General features: G+C 40.5%; 1 protein-coding gene across 1 annotated transcript in view; it reads left to right on the top strand.

The window, feature by feature from the left end:
• Positions 1 to 17,578, top strand: part of gigyf1a (GRB10 interacting GYF protein 1a) — a 41,456-nt gene that overhangs the window by 19,977 nt on the left and 3,901 nt on the right. The window contains exons 9-22 of the mRNA XM_036146633.1: positions 458 to 687; positions 1,443 to 1,566; positions 1,661 to 1,873; positions 2,265 to 2,422; positions 7,222 to 7,387; positions 8,150 to 8,373; positions 9,763 to 9,863; positions 9,967 to 10,067; positions 10,155 to 10,228; positions 12,478 to 12,615; positions 14,284 to 14,481; positions 14,565 to 14,776; positions 14,882 to 15,039; positions 16,823 to 16,986. Of these exons, the coding sequence (XP_036002526.1) occupies positions 458 to 687; positions 1,443 to 1,566; positions 1,661 to 1,873; positions 2,265 to 2,422; positions 7,222 to 7,387; positions 8,150 to 8,373; positions 9,763 to 9,863; positions 9,967 to 10,067; positions 10,155 to 10,228; positions 12,478 to 12,615; positions 14,284 to 14,481; positions 14,565 to 14,776; positions 14,882 to 15,039; positions 16,823 to 16,986 (2,261 nt within the window). The remainder of the gene's footprint in view (positions 1 to 457; positions 688 to 1,442; positions 1,567 to 1,660; positions 1,874 to 2,264; positions 2,423 to 7,221; positions 7,388 to 8,149; positions 8,374 to 9,762; positions 9,864 to 9,966; positions 10,068 to 10,154; positions 10,229 to 12,477; positions 12,616 to 14,283; positions 14,482 to 14,564; positions 14,777 to 14,881; positions 15,040 to 16,822; positions 16,987 to 17,578) is intronic.

The following is a 17,578-nucleotide window of genomic DNA, read 5'->3' as shown; positions in this document are numbered from 1 at the left end:
TGCCGATTAAGGTCATAAACACAATAAATATTCAACATTTGCTTCAGTAAAGCTTGACTAACATGTGGTGGTATTCAACTGGTGGCCCGTGTGCCGCTTCCTGCCCGCAGATGGTTGCAGTCCGGCCCGCTAATAAGTTCTTTAAAAAAAAAAAAATGTTTATTTAATGTTCACTTTCTAGGTTTCATTCTTCTCTAAAGCACTCAGGGTCGTTTTACAGCTGCCACAGAGAGCCAAAAATAAATGCTTTAAATGTGTAATAGAGTTTGATGTGAATACATTTAAACTGGGTTGTTAAAGGGAATTATAACAAAAAATGGCAGCGAAACCTTTGTTTTAACGCACCAGTGGAGCTTTTCCAAAACCGTTTTTAAACTCTTTAAGCCGACTCCCCAAGAGTTCAAAATGGAGCAGACAGGCAGCCGACGGCACAGTTTTAAACTCTCTCCTCCCTCAGACGGCGGTCCTCGCTCAGCGGGCTGGCGGGAACACGTCGGTCCAGGCGAAGGTCGGCGAAGGAAGTTCGACTTCGACTTCCGGGACTCGGAGGGTCACGGCGCTGGCCGCCGGCGCGCCGGGAGCGAGGGGCTGGAGGACGACAGGGACGGCCTGCCCGAGTGGTGCTTAGACGAGGAGGACGGAGGGATGGGAACCTTTGACTCCTCGGGAGCGTTCATGCCAATGAAGGTATTTTTTAACATTTTAGTTCCTCACTGTTATCTTTAAATATTGTTTATTTAGATTTAGTGCTTACCATTAAAAATGCTTACCAAGATAAATATCAAAGTTTGGTTGATTTTATAAAGTCTAAATTAAAAGCTCCTCATGATGTTTTATCAAGATCTGATTGTCAAGATTTACAGAAAGTACAGAAAGAGGCGCTTTTACAATCAAAATAAACCTACTTTAGATGCTTAAGAAGGAAGATCCTCTCCTCAGATGATTATAGTTCTGCACTGCAAAAACGGAACTAAAAATAAGTACGATTTTCTTCAAATGAGTGTATCTGTCCTTGATTTGAGCAGATTAATAAGATGATCTGCCAATGGAATAAGAGTTTTGCACTTGAAATAGGAACAACTCATCTCCATCGTCTTATGTCAAGTGCAGGATGTCGAATAATCTTATTTTAGGGGTCAAAACACTCATTCCATTGGCAGATAATGTTATTTAGCTGCTCAAATCTAGGACAGAAACACAAATTTTAAGAATGTTTTACTTATTTTTACATCCGTTTTTGCAGTGTGCTGGGAAAAGTGGTTTTAATTGATGCATCGCAGCCGAAGCTCTCGCTGTATGTTCTCCATGTGAGTGCAGGGGTTCTCTCCTGGTACTCCCTTGTCCTCGCCCTGTCCAGATCTTTAGGATAATTGGCTAAAATCTCTGTTAGGTTGCCAAAATATGATGTTTTTTTGTTTGTTTGATTTTTGTTGTGGCATCAGAAGGGTGGTAAGGAGACAATCCTGGAGGAGGCGTTTGATTTCCGGGGCATAGAGGAGGAGGAGGAAGACGACGAGAGCTACCCTGATGCAGAGAGGAGCAACGGAGAAGGAGATAAAGACAAGGGTGAGTAAAGATTAAACGTTTCTTTATTCTCACCTAGGATCGTGGTTTATCCCGTAAAGTCACTTTCCTTCTTTCTCCTCCTGCTTTGTTACAGAGAGTAAAAACAGCCTTCCTGCTGCAGGGGAAGACGAGATGAAGCCAGCAACACCCTCCACCACCGCCTCCTCCTCGTCGTCCTCCTCCTCGCCCCCGGCCCACTGTGCCCCGCCGTCACTGGAGCTGCAGCCTGGGGGCGCCGCTCAGCTGATGGACGGCTCTCTGCTGAACAGCAGCCACCCTGTGAAGGCCGGCAGCGCCTCTGCTGACGGTACGTTTCTACCACCAGGCGTTCAGCGTTCTGTCCACATAAACGGCTGCTGTGGGATTTAAATTTTATTTTTTATTTATTTTCCTGTGTAATCATTAGGAACATGTGCTCATGTGAGTTGAAACTAGCTCCTTGTATTTAGACCGGAGTGACTGCTTCTGATTTGTAGCCCTGTTATTTTTGTCGGTGCTCGTTGAGGATTAGATTCTGTTTTGATACGGGGATATTTTTATCCCCTCTGTTATTTAATACCTTGTTGACAGTCGGACGCCGGAGCCGCCAGGCTGCTCCGCCACTCGCATCAATTAAAACCTGTGGAAGGAGGCGCTGGAAATAGCCTCCATTGTTTAACTCTTTGTTTTTGTTGTTTTTTTTCTTCTCCGTGTTTCAGACTCCATCGGGGGCTCCAAGGTCCAGATCAGCGCCGCGGCCAACGCCTCCACCTCCTCCTCCAGCCTACCTCCCCCACCCTCTTCCTCTGCTGCTCCGCTCCTCCCTCCCTCTGGAGGAGACCCCGAGGACGACGAGGGCCTGAAACACCTGCAACAGGTCTGAACACGAGCCGGGACTCTCTTTTTTTTTTAAAACACGGACGAGGTGGAAGCAAAGACCAAAGTGAATAACTTCAGTAGTTTTAGCTGGGGATGCACGATTAATCACATTTGCAATATAATCGCAATTAAAAAATAATAAAAAAACGCAATTTCCAAGTTGCAGAGGTCAGCATTTTATGGCTGTGTAACAATTAGTGAATCAGACGAGTCCTTTAGGTGTCAGCAGGGGCGGTTCTAGACAGGGGCCAACAGGGGCCCATGCCCCTGTAGAAATGGCCCTTCACCCTGTTATGGCCCCTGTACTAAAAGCATGATGTTAAATAAACTTCTCATAATTATTTGCAATGGCAAAGAAACCATAACTGATTGGTCACTTTGACCAATATTATTTTTTACCTATACAGCTTTACTCTAAAAAGAATATTAAAACTTAAGATGTTTTTGTTTAGCTTTAGCCGTATTGAGCAGGGGGGCAAAGTTTTCAACTGCTAGATCAGGGGTCTGAAACCTGCAGTTCCAGAGCCACAAATGGCTCACTTAATATTATTACACAGTTAAATATTGCCATTTTATTTTATTTATTTTTTGTTCTGTGCCCCTGTGAAAAAACACTGGCCCCACCTTGCACTTTGCAGTTTATGTTCAACAAGGATTGATGTCCAAATCAATTAAAAGCTGTTCCCTTGAATAATATTCTGATTGATAAAAAAAATTAAAGTTCCTGTTTTAAATTGTACTTGTTTACAAACATCTTTATCTAGAGGCCATTTTTGTTGCTTGTGGTTAATGCGGAGAAACGTCAAAAATAAATCACGATTTTGGTTGAAATAAATCGTAATCAGAACGCAATCATTTCTGCTCGCAGTTGAGACGACAAATCAATGTTTCATCGCTGTGTAGATCAGGTGCTAAAAGAGCAAGATCAGCGGCTCTTTTAGCACCTAATCTACACAGCGACGAAACATTCATTTATTGTTTGTATATGTTTAAAAAGACAAAACAAATCGCATTAAATCGGAATCGCAATATTAACATAAAAAAGAAATCGCAATTAGATTGTTTTGCAAAATGGTCCAGCCCTAGCTTTAGCGTAGAAGAACCGGTCCTCCACTGTGGGCTCCAGAAATCAGGCTGTTTACGCTGCAGCACCAGGAAGGGGATTAAAAAGAGTGCAATTAAAACAATACAGCATAACTCCCAGGCTGTTTACAAGCTGTTTTGGTATAACATCTGCAGACTCTCACTCTGAGCTGTGCAGAAATGTGTAAGTCGTAGGGATTTTAAATGAACCGCTCCGGTTCTGACACCAAACTGCTTCTGGAAGAGAGAGGAAACGAGTTAATGCTGCGACCATAAGAGGATTTGATGCTTTATTGCTGATTTGTAACCATACCGCATGCAAAGGTGCAACTGTAACAAACTTTAATATATATCGTTAGACTTTTGTGTTTTTATTTGCAAACTGGAGAAAGAAAATCAGCCTTAAAGAAGACAAGTCAGGTTTACTTGTACAGCCAGGCGGGTCAAAATGCTTTACATCATGAAAACATAAAAACCTCAAACGCTTCAAAACAGTCGTTGGTTGTGAGACCAGTAACAAACATTAAATATTATCAGGTGAAAACATCGATACACATAAAATATGTTGGTCAGTGTTATTATTGGTAAAAAGCAACTTAAAACAGGAGGGTTTTAAAGAAATTCAGGCTTTCAGCACTTTTACTGTTTTCTGGAAGTTTGTTCCAGATAAGTGGAGCATAGGAACTAAATGCTGCTTCTCCATGTTTGGTTCTGGTTCTGCAGAGCAGGCTGGAGCCAGAAGACCTGAGTGGTCTGGATGGTTGATACACTGATAACAAGTCTGTGATGTATTTAGGTGCTAAGCCACTTAGGGATTTATAGACTAACAGAAGTATTTTAAATTGTATTCTCTGAGATACAGGGAGCCAGTGTAAGGACTTTAGAACTGGGGTGATGTGCTCTACTTTCTTAGTCTTGGTGAGGACGCGGGCAGCAGCGTTCTGGATCAGCTGCAGCTGTCTGAGTGTTTTTTTGTTTTGTTTTTTTGACCTGTGAAAATACTGTTGCAGTAATCAGTGCGGCTAAATATAAACAGATGGACAAGCTTCTCTAGATCTCGTTGGGACATCCGTCCTTTAATCCTGGAAATCATCTTCAGGTGGTAGAAGGCCGACTTTGTGACTGTCTTTATCTGTCCTTGAAGGTTCAGGTCTGAGTCCATCACTACACCTAGATATCGGGCCTTATCACTAATCTGTAGCTGTAATAACTGAAGCTGCGTTATGACTCTAGTTCATTTCTCTTCAGGTCCAAAGATAATAACTTCAGTTTTGTTTCTGTTCAGCTGGAGAAGGTTTTGGCACATCCATGCATAGATTTGTTCAAAGCATCTATTCAGTGCATTGCTGGGTTCTGAGTCACCTGGTGACATTGTAATATAGAGCTATGTGTCATCTGCATAGTTATGGTAACTAATCTTGTTCCTTGTTTTAACCTGGGAACACATAGTTATTAAATAGAAGGGGTCCCAGGATTGAACCCTGGGGTACCCCACATGTGACTTTTGTCCACTCTGATGAAAAATTATGTTTTGACACAAAGAAGTCCTTGTTCTTTAGGGAGGATTTGAACCAGTGCTGTACCAGAGCGTCCTAAGTAGAATAAACCTCAGAAAAGACCTGCGGTAGTGAGGCAGTATGTTTAGGGGTTGGCCATGAACTACTAGTGGAGGTTTTGTTGTGGTCGACTGCTAAAAACATACTAATAGATGGATGTTGCCAGCATTTTGTGATCATCTCCCCAGTTTAAACTCCTTTACAGCTCCTATTTGCTGCTAACTTTTATTAATATGAGAAGAGCGATTGTTATTGGTGTGGAAACACAGAAAGCCTACGTTGAATGTCTTTGTTTTACTGTGTTTATATTTAAATATGTCAATAAATCAGCTACGTTTAGTGCATGTATTAATAAAGCCAAACAATTAAGCAAGCAGTAACGGCTCCCATGGAAACCCTTTTTCAGGGATTTAAACCAGCAATGTTGTAATATTTACAGCATCTATTAAAGCCAGACGGCATTTTGTTTTATTACCTGTTTCCCTGATATCGTTCAGCTTTAGCTTTTATTTCCTGAGATGCAAATGAAAAACAATCACAACTCCTCAAGGATCTTGGTTAATTAGCTACTGTTGGTAGGTGAAAAAAAGCTTGTTTGTGTACTTGATGTATTCCTTTGAGATGTAGAGCAGCCTTTAATTGTTTTAAATGAGGGTTATAACCTTCCTCTATTAGAAATTATTTTCCTTCTACTGACACCGCTGTGAAATAATCACACCAGGAAACAGAGAAGTCTGCATTTGTGTCACGGATGAGTTTTCAGTGGAATTGCTGTGAGGCATTTATTACAGGTTTATTGATGAGAATCGAAGCTTTTTTCTCAGTGAAATTTACTTCTTTTACTTCTGTCTCCCAATCAAAAAGGTTTCAAATTGTCCTGATTCAGACGTCTTTAGTTTTACTGATCTATTGGAAGTTTATAGCGACTTTACTACGCTTTTAAAATGTAACCACCGTGATGAAGTGGTTCTCAGATGTTTTCTGTCGCGCCTCTTTTGCTTTGCAGCAATCCCTCATACTGTACATGCATGAAGTGACAGTGGGGAGGAAAACCTCCAGCAGAACCGGGCTTAGTATGAACGGTCATCTGCCTCGACCCACTGGGGGTTAGAGAAGACAGAGCAGAGACACAACAAGCACAGAAGCACACATTGATCTAGGAATCTGATCTACATTAGATGGTAATAGCGGGTAAGCCGTCTTCTCTGGATGATGTCACAGTTAACAGAACGCCAGACCAGGTGTACCTACTATGAAGAGAAAAAGAGAGAGAACAAAAAGTTAAAAGCTGAAATGATGACAAGCAATGCAAAACTGGAGAACAGTAGGAGAACTCAGTAGAGTGAGAAAAATAGTCCCTGATGTCCTCCAGCAGCCTAAGCCTATAGCAGCACAACTATAGAGATAGCTCAGGGTAACATGAGCCACTCTAACTATAAGCTTTGTCAAAAAGGAACGTTTTAAGATTAGTCTTAAAAGTAGACGGGGTGTCTGCATTACAGACCAAAACTGGGAGTTGGTTCCACAGGAGAGGAGCCTGATAGCTGAAGGATCTGCCTCCCATTCTACTTTTAGAGACTCTAGGAACCACCAGCAGACCTGCAGTCTGAGAGCGAAGTGCTCTGTTAGGAACATACGGGGTAATCAGAGCTCTGATATATGATGGAGCTTGATTATTAAGGGCTTTATACGTTAGAAGAAGAATTTCAAATCAATAGTATTCATCATAATACAGACCAAACAGCAGGGGGGACTTCATCACATTTAGAAGGCCTGTATTCCCCCACGTATGTATTTATGTACATGTATACATACGTATTTATTTTTTACATAGATCCCGTTCTGGAAGCTGCTGCAATAGCAGAAAGTTGTTTGTAAATTATAAAAAATGTCCTCTATACAGCTGGAATTGAACAGGTTATAGCTAATAATGGCTGCTGTCTCCATTTTGAATTTTATCGAGATTCCAAAGCATCGACATTTTCCAGATTTTATTTATTTTTATAAAAAAAAATTCTTTTTTTTTTGTATCCTACAGTGGATTTACACAGAGCTGACGGCCAGGGTTGAATTAAGGGTTCTCAGCGACTACGTTAGCTCAGTTTTGCATGCTGGAAATCCACCGTAGACACTAACCGGGTTTGTAAATTTCATCCAGGAGGCAGAGAAGATGGTGGCTTCGCTGCAGGACACCTCGCTGGAGGAGGAGTGCTTCACCCAGACTCTGCAGCAGCAGGAGAGCAGGAACACGGCGGCCGCTCTGCCGCTGTCCCACGAAGCTGCCCGCAAGTGGTTCTACAAAGACCCGCAGGGAGAGATCCAGGGTGCGTTTTCGTTCGCTCTGAAGCACCAATTCAACTCAATTTTATTTATATAGCGCCAATTCATGATGCATGTCATCTCAAGGCACTTTACAAAGTTAAATTCAATCAGATTATACAGATTGGTCAAAATTGTCCTATATAAGGGAACCAGTTGATTCCATCAAGTCTTGACAAGCAGCATTCCCTCCTGAAAGAGCGTAGAGCTACAGGGAGAGTCGTCTGCATTGTCCATGGCTTTGCAGCAATTCCTTATACTGAGCAAGCATGAAGCGACAGTGGGAAGAAAAACTCCCCATTAACGGGAAGGGAAACTTCCGGCAGAACCGGGCTCAGTATGAACGGTCATCTGCCTCGACAAACTGGGGCTTAGAGAAGACAGAGCAGAGACACAAAAAGAGAGACAAAAAAGCACAGAAGCTCACATTGATCCAGTAATCTGTTCTACATTAGATGGTAATAGTGGGTGATCTGTCTTCTCTGGATGATGTCACAGCTAACAGAACGCCAGACCAGGTGGACCTACTATGAAGATAAAAAGAGAGAGAACAAAAAGTTAAAAGCTAAAATGACAACAAACAATGCAAATTGGAGAACAGTAGGAGAACTCAACAGAGTGAGAGAAATAGACCCTGATGTCCTCCAGTAGTCTAAGCCTATAGCAGCATAACTATAGAGATAGCTCAGGGTAACATGAACCAGGGCCTCTGGCCTGTGGCCGACGCTTTCAGGAGGCGTAACCCGAAGGATTCCTCTGCTCCGCAGGTCCCTTCACCACGGTGGAGATGTGCGAGTGGTTCCAGGCCGGCTACTTCACCATGACGCTGCTGGTGAAGCGGGGCTGCGACGAGGGCTTCCAGCCCCTGGGGGACGTCATCAAGATGTGGGGCCGCGTGCCCTTCGCCCCCGGGCCCTCCCCGCCGCCCCTGCTGGTGAGACAGCTGCCGCCGACGCAGCGCTCGCAGCCCAGCCGGAGCTCCTCCGGGTCGGTGAGTACTTGCCTAGTGCCCCTCTGGAGACACAGGCTGGAAGACGTTATCTATCTATCTATGTATCTATCTATGTATGTATCTATCTATCTATGTATCTATCTATCTATCTATGTATCTATCTATGCTATGTATCTATCTTCTATGTATCTTATGTACTATGTATCTATGTATGCTATCTATCTATCTAATCTATCTATCGTATGTATCTATCTATGTACTAGTGATCTATCTATGTATCTTATCTATCTATCTATCTATCGTATCTATCTATGTATTATCTATCTATGTATTATCTTAATCTATGTATCTAGTATTTGTATCTATGGATCTATCTATTATCGTATCTATCCTATGCTATCTAATCTATCTATCTATGTATCTAATCTATCTATCTTATTATCTATCTATCTAGCTATGTATCTAGCTATCTATCTATAGTATCTATCTTCCTATATATGTTATCTACTAGCGATCTATCTATGTGCTTACTTCTTGTATCATCTATCGATGTATCTATCTATGTATCTATGTATCTATCTATCTATCTAGCTATCTATCTATCTATGTATCTATCTATCTATGTATCTCTATCTATCTATCTATGTATCTATCTATCTATCTATGTATCTATCGATCTATCTATCTAGTATCTATCTATCTATGTATCTATCTATCTATGTATCTATCTATCTATCTATCTATGTATCTTATCTATCTATGTATCTATCTATCTATGTATCTATCTATCTATCTATCTATCTATCTATCTATCTATCTATCTATCTATCTATGTATCTATCTATCTATGTATCTATCTATCTATCTATCTATCTAGTATCTATCTATCGATCTTGTATCTATCTATCTATGTATCTATCTATGTATCTATCTATTATGTATCTATCTATCTATCTATGTATCTATCTATCTATGTATCTATCTATCTATCTATCTATGTATCTATCTATGTATCTATCTATCTATCTATCTATCTATGTATCTATCTATCTATGTATGTATCTATCTATCTATGTGTGTATCTATCTATGTGTGTATCTATCTATGTGTGTATCTATCTATGTGTGTATCTATCTATGTGTGTATCTATCTATGTATCTATGTATCTATCTATCTATGTATCTATCTATCTATGTATCTATCTATCTATGTATCTATCTATCTATGTATCTATCTATGTATCTATGTCTGTCTGTCTCTGTCTGTCTCTGCCTGTCTGTCTCTGTCTGTCTGTCTGTCTGTCTGTCTGTCAATCTATTAAATGAAGTAATCTGCGTGCATTTGTGGATGACTGCCTTCCTCTGGTGAAACCGGTTTGAACCGGATGCGTTATGAGAGGAGTGACTTTGTCTAACCGTGTGTTTTCAGGGGAACCTGGACCAGGAGCGGCTAAAAAAGCAGCAGGAGCTCGCAACGGCAGCTCTTTATCAGCAGCTCCAACAGCAGCAGCTATTCCAGCTCATTAACAGGTGCAGACGCGCCTTTCGCCTCCTCCTTTCTCCTGCTTGTTTAAATAAAGTAGACGCACGTTTAGCCAACTAGCCTCCTGATCCGTCTTCCTGTGTGTCCCAGGTGCAGTGAGCAGGGTATGATGCCTTCGATGAACAGGTCGATGTCAGTGCCAGATACAGGGTCCATGTGGGACATGCATACCTCAGCTTCACAGTCGTCAGGTACGGTTGGGTCTCCTCGCGCGCGTGTGGCGGTGATCTGGTCGTCTGATGAAACGTCGACTCTTAACTGTGTTTGTTCCCACGCAGGCGGTGAAGCCAGTCTTTGGGACTTAACCATAAATCCCAATACTCAGGGTCCAACTCTTGAACAGCTTCAGAAGGTCAGTTCAGTCCGATGATGACGATGAATTCAGTCGCACCATCATTTAGGTTGAGCAAAGTGAAATGAGCTCAGAGAGGACAGTGTTTGTGTGAAGAGTGGACAGAACGGCAGAAACATGATGCCACACTTTTTCTCTTAAAAAATAAATAAATAAAAAATCTGGATTTATGCCGAGCTCATGTCAAACAGCTGTTAAAGAAAAAGCCCAGAATTTGGCCAAAGAAAAAGCCCAGAATTTGGCCAAAGAAAATCTTTAAACAGCTTTCAGCAGAGCTGTGTTTTAAATTTTAAGGCACACTGCAAAATGCCCTCCTAATATGCAACTATTTATAAAACTAATAATAAACTAATTTTCAAAGACTGTTACATGTCGACACAAACAATATTCATGAGTTTTTACTAGTGTTGCACCGATGCCATTTTTTGGCCCCGATACCTGGCTGTGCAGTATTGGTCGATAATGATACCATCTGTTTGAAACTGGTGTGTGTGTGTGTGTGTGTATATATGAAGAACTGCATACTACTTAGGGTAGTAGAACTTTTTATTGCCTACCTGGAATGGGTGACAATAGTTGAATAAACTTTTGGCTCTCAAAGGCCAAAATGGTGCAACATTCATGAAATTATAACATGTATAATAGTAGTCTAACACTAAGACAGTAAAATTAGATTAATAATTGAATAATCTCTTTTTAAACCCTGAGTTTTGGCTCTCAAAGGCCAAAATAGTGCAACTTTCGTGAAATTATAACATGTATAATAGTAGTGCAACAGTAAGACAGTCAAATTACATTAATAATTGAATAATCTCTTTTAAACCCTGAGTTTTGGCTCTCAAAGGCCAAAATAGTGCAACTTTCGTGAAATTATAACATGTATAATAGTAGTGCAACAGTAAGACAGTCAAATTACATTAATAATTGAATAATCTCTTTTAAACCCTGAGTTTTGGCACTCAAAGGCCAAAATAGTGCAACATTCGTGAAATTGTAAAATGTATAATAGTAGTGCAACAGTAAAATTACATTAATAATTGAATAATCTCTTTTTAAACCCTGAGTTTTGGCTCTCAAAGGCCAAAATAGCGCAACATTTGTGAAATTATAACATGTATAATAGTAGTGCAACAGTAAGACAATAAAATTACATTAATAATTGAATAATCTCTTTTTAAACCCCGAGTTTTGGCTCTCAAAGGCCAAAATAGTGCAACTTTCGTATAATTATAACATGTATAATAGTAGTGCAACAGTAAGACAGTCAAATTACATTAATAATTGAATAATCTCTTTTAAACCCTGAGTTTTGGCTCTCAAACACCAAAATAGTGCAACTTTCATGAACTTATATAACATGTATAATACTAGTCGGGAGAGAGAAGGCTGCGTTAAAGTGACATACAAACATCAAAATGGTATCGGTGCCTATTTGTTGGTACTCGCTGATACCGATACCACCATTTTCATCGGTGCAACATTAGTTTTTGCAATTGTTCAGCCTTTTATTCACACGCAGATGGGGACCAGTGTGTGGAAGCGATTTGCTTATTCACACGCTGCACTATCTTTTTAAATAATCAATGCAAGTTGCATCCTGAATATGCTAATTGCATTTTTTTCTTCTTTGTTTTTATGTCCCCACCTGCGTTCCTTCGATTCAAATACTTTTGATTGAAATGTAATATATAAACACTTTCTCATTAATGTCGTTCTTCAACGTTTATTACAAATATTCATTCATCTTTTTAGTGATCAGCTTGTTTTTTCGTGTAGGCATCTTATTTCTTTATCGGAGCCTGGAAATGGGAAAAACTGGCAGCAACCCTGAATCTGATGAGTTTGTCCTATATGCAAATTAATAGACAGGACAAAAATGAAAAACTTTCACCAATTGGGAAAACAATAAAAACATGAAACTTGAAAAGGATTTTAATGGTTGGGATTGAAAAGCAGAAATATCATGGACGGGCTGGTTCGTTTAGTTTAGTGGCAAATTAAATAATCGAACGAAAAACATGAAAATGTGTCCCAAGATAAACAATCTGGCCCGATTTCCTGTACTTTGCATCAAAGCAACAACATTTAGATAAAAAATGATCACTGGACGGTCAATGTATGCAATTTTAACAGTTCCACAGTGAAATAAACCAAAGTTTTTAATCTAAAAATAGCACAAATTCTCTGATATTCCATGTTTTGATGGCAATGATCTCTCCAAGCCGCTGAACCGTTTCTGCTCCTTTCAGCTCCAGGAGAGGCGAGACGCCGAACTCAGGGCGAAGCGCGAGGAGGAGGAGCAGCAGCGCAAGAGGAGGGAGGAGAAGAGGCGGCAGCAGGAGGAGCAGAAAAGGAGGGAGGAGGAGGAGCTCTACAGACGCAAGCAGGTGAGACGGAGGAGCTCAACAAACACTTAGTCACATTTAAAAAGTTTAATTCTCAATTATTTTCCTTTTAAAAAGTGTCAAATGTGTCCAAATTTTCCACATTGGTCCTGAATTATATGTAATTGTGTCTTAATAGTGCTGGACGATATGGAAAAGAAAATACATTGATAAAATTAAATTCATATTGATCGATAATTATCAACAAATTCAAAACATAGATTTTAAGTGCAGCTCGGACCATTTTATGCTGTTAGCGAATTATTTTAGAGACAGAACACACAAACACTGAATTCAAACTCATCCCAATTATCAAACTACTTTTTACAAAACTGCAAGTTTTTAAAAACGAGCGTGCTTCTTGAACCTTCTGAAGGGGCGGGGCTTGATTCCTGGGTCTGTGTTGTGATTGGTTGGGAGGATGTAATGACTATAATAAACCTACGTGATTGGCTAAAATGCAAAAAGGAAAACTGTTCTTCTATTGAACTTGACTTTTTTTTTCTATCAATATACGTCTATAGATTTATATATATTGTTATTGAATTATCATCCTACGTCTTAAATAATAATTTTATCCGTCTTCTGTCATGTCTTAGTGTAGCTCAGAGGTCAGCAGCCTTTACAAGCCGCAAAGCCATTTCTGCCCTCGATCCAGCTAAACAAATGTTTAGAGCCACAAAAGTTACACAACTCTTTGAAACAAGAGCTTGTTTTTATAGTATACTATAGGACACTTGTTTACAGTTTTTATTATTTAACCAACAGTATTTTTATGTTTAGTTTTAATGCGTTTTCTTCAATTGGACATTAGATTTTTATAGCAAATGGCATCAAAATGATGAAAAAGCAAGTCGTTTGCAACCTATTGATAAAAAGATATTTAATTTATCTATAGTAAAATCTTCTACCCACCATTAGTTTCTTTATTTCTGGAAATGTTATGCATATATTGCAGAACTAAATGCATCCTAGAGCTAGCAAATTTAAATCACCTTTACATGTAGAAGCATTGCCCAACTTTTTCCCTCCGCATTTTTGGTCTAAGTTTTTAAGAGCCGAAGCTGAAGGTGTAAAGAACTACAGGTTTAGGTAATTACAACAAAAACGTATTTGTTACGTTGTCCTCCACCAACTTGTCTTAAAATGCATGTCTGAGCCGTGACACATCAACACAAGTTCACACCCTTATAGTTATAGATAGATTAACTTTATTGTCCCAAATTTGATTCGGGTTACACACTCTGGCTGCTACATAGTCCAAACTATGCGTCACACTGCATTCACACATAAAACACTACTATAAAAATTACATTATTAGACAATAAATAGATACATAAAGGAGCATGTTACATTATATTCACAATAAAAATTTGAAGGAAAAGTGAAAAAAAATAATAATAATGATAATAAATAAATAAAGATGTATAAAAAACGTTCTTTAAAAAAAGTCTGTTTAAATGTTGAATATTGTTGCCTATTCCACAATTTACTACTTAATGCTATTTGTTAACTACTTAATGTAGTTAACATGCTCGAGCTTATAAGTAGATAAATGACGGTTTTAGTGGATTTATTCTAATTCATGCTGCTTGTAATTTAAGCTTAACTTGGGGAAAAATGAAACTCTCCCGTGCAAAGGTGGTAATTTTTATTTTTCCTCCCCTCCAGCGTCAGCAGCAGGAACTGCTCATGAAGCTGCTGCAGCAGCAGTCGCCCCAACAACAGGGGCCCGGAGTGGGAGGCTCAGGATGGAGCAGCGCTTCCTCCTCTGGCCTCTCAAAGGCGGGGAAGTCCCTGACCATGCTGGAGATGCAGGAGGCCGAGAGGATCTTAAAGCAGCAGCAGCAGAGAGCCCAGCAGCAGAGGGTGAGTGTCTCACGCCGTCATGCGCTGTCGGAGGCCAGACCCAGAAACCGACACGCTGTGTTTTTAACTCATTCGCCCTGCAGCACGCCGGCCTGTCCATGGGGAGCTCCTCCATGGGCGGCCAGTGGGCCGACGGCGTCGGCATGTGGGGCGGCCTGGAGGGGAAGGGCGGAGGCGGAGGCTCGTCCAGCAGCATGGGCATGTGGGACGAGGCGGTGAAGAACCAGGCCGGCCTGCGCGGGAACACCAACAACAACCTGGGCTTGAAGAACAGCCGCAGCAGCCCCTCGCTGACGTACGGCACATTAAACCGTGAAGTTGGAAATAAAACAATAAACCATCAGCAGATCTGAATGTTATTCACGATAGACTTTGTCTCTTCCTTTTATCCCCCCCGTAGCGATCAGTACATGATGCGTCGCAAGAGGACGGAGGACGAGGAGAAGCTGCTGAAGCTGCTGCAGGGCATGAAGCCCCAGGACGGCTTCACCACCTGGTGCGAGCAGATGCTGCACGCTCTCAACACCTCTGCCAACAACTCCTCCTCCTCCCTGGATGGTAGGGAGCACGGCTTTTTTTTCACCGCTAAGCTTCGCCAGGGGGGGGCGCGCAGCGTTCAGCCTAAATCAGGGTTCCTGCGGATCCTTAAAAAGTCTTAAAAGGCATTGAATTCTGTAATATAAAACTAAGGCCTTAATTGGCATTAAAATGTCTTAAATCAGTCTTTCTTAGGTCTTAAAATTGTTATCAGGTCATAAATAGGATTTTATTTTTGTAATCCTTACCAAACAGTAAGTAATAACGTACAAAGCAAATAAGCGTCTCTCTAGTAAGTCTGCGCTTCACTTAGGCGCTATCTCATACATATATTGCACATACTCTGGGACGTGAAATCCACTGTCGCTGATTTGGGACAGACAAGTTAATTTTAGATGCCATGTCACTTTATTCTGTACTTAAGGATTGCCTGACCTTGAGTTGAAATTTCAATGCGTTACACCCAGAGGTCAAATAAAGATCAGCTAAATTAATCACAAAATGCAGCCTGTAGCTTTATCTCTCAGGGTTCCTGCGGATCCTTAAAAAGTCTTAAAAGGCATTGAATTCTGTAATATAAAACTAAGGCCTTAATTGGCATTAAAATGTCTTAAATCAGTCTTTCTTAGGTCTTAAAATTGTTATCAGGTCATAAATAGGATTTTATTTTTGTAATCCTTACCAAACAGTAAAATAATTGATACAATTATATTTTTTTTAAATTTACCGAACGGCTCAATGTAACCATTATTGGTTCTGTCCCGATAGCGGAACCAATAAAAACTGTTGCGGCCGGGTCAAAGCTGCGAAAAAGAGTTGGCACTGGTTTTGTTGTGGTTTTTAAAACTGATTTATAGTTTATTTTAGTAGGGAACAAAACAACGTTTGTGAATTCAGTTCAGTAGTTGTTAAAAATATATCTGTAATTTGTGTGTTTTTTTAGCTTTCTTCCTATATGGAATGTTTTTCAAAATCTTTAACATGTCTACTAGGGCTGTGCATAAAAATCGATATAAAGATTAATATCGATATTTTAAAAAAACGATTTAATATCGATATTCTGGCTTTCAATATCGATATACCTCCCAACCTCTAGGGGGCGTTATTACAGCGCAACCATTACAGTTCACAGCGAAGGAGAGCAAGTGAGACGAATTTGTGGAACGGCCGACAGGATTTTAGAAGCTCCTTCGTCCCTAAAATCAGATGTTTGGGCACATTTTTGGTTTCTGTGACACGTTAAATGCATTGAAGCAAATGCACTTTATTTTCCTGTTAATATGTCTGTGATCAATAAATAGAACATAAACATAATATTTGGCTGATTTTGGTGATTGAATCACTGAGCATTAATTCAAAGTAATAAATATCGATATTGGAATCAAAGCAAGCTGAGCTATGTATCGAGAATCGTATCGAATCGGCTCATCCTAGATGATACCCAGCCCTAATGTCTACTGAGCCAGAAAGTAATGGTTTATGTTAAAATAAACATTTGGGTAAAGTTGTCGCATCCAGGTTTATCTTGTTTATCATGAAGTTGGTCTTAACTTTTTATTTCAAGTGGCATTAAAAAGTCTTCAATTTAACTTGCCTTGTGCTGTAGGAACCCTGTAAATTTAGTCGGGCGCTCTGAGGGCTAATCATAATCACATCTGCCCCGCCACCGCCATTGATCGCAGCTCGCCAGGGTGGGAGAAGGTTATCTGTGGAGCGATGAGCCTGGGAGGACGGCAGCGGTTTAAGGGCATTATTTCCTGTAGCTCCTCTCTGGTAACCGGGTCGTCTTTGTGTCTCCGTTAAGTTGCCACCATCGTGGCGTACCTGAAGGAGGTGGAGTCCCCCTATGCAGTGCTGGATTTCATCCGGTCCTACCTTGGGGACACAGTGGAAGCCAAAGAGTTCGCCAAACAGTTTCTTGAGCGACGTGCCAAACAGAAAGCCAACCAACAGAGACAGCAGCAACAGGTACGAAAAGCCCCCCATTGTAGGAACGATGTAAATTATTATGTAATCTGTAAATTGAAGGGTGATGAACCTGCAGCTGCGCAATATGACAGATTTATCATCAAAGCAATTTGCCTGGGCTGCAATAGATGGTAGCTAATTGTTTAAGTACGCAGGCTCTGTATGTAAAATATTCAGTGACATTTGTTTAATGCTGCATGAAGTGTTTCACAAGAGAAAGAGGCGGGAAGAGGGTCGAGTCAGCAGATGTTGCCTAATGGCAGCGTTTCAATAAAACCTTGCTCAGATGGGAAAAAAGTGACTTTTATTTATATTTCCCTGTTGATGCCGGAAAGGTTCCTGCGATCTGGGGTCTGCTGTATGTTTGCCGTTTACCCAGAGCAGGAATGATTGTTTTTTTAGACGTCCTATCATTGTAACTTTCACCAATTTTAGTGCTTTTTGCAGGTTTTCAGTCATTTCTGCTTTGATTTATGTCCCGACATAAACTGTGTAACGACGTCAGGCTTACATAGTTTTATTATTCTGCAGGTTGTTTATTATGTAAAACCCCTTGTTTAAATATTCTGAAACGTCTTATGTTCCATTTTTT

The sequence above is a fragment of the Fundulus heteroclitus genome, chromosome 14, assembly GCF_011125445.2.
Source record: "Fundulus heteroclitus isolate FHET01 chromosome 14, MU-UCD_Fhet_4.1, whole genome shotgun sequence".
In the NCBI taxonomy this organism is placed as follows: Eukaryota; Metazoa; Chordata; class Actinopteri; order Cyprinodontiformes; family Fundulidae; genus Fundulus; species Fundulus heteroclitus.
Note: the sequence above shows the minus strand (reverse complement) of the source record. Positions and strands in the feature narration are given on the sequence as shown.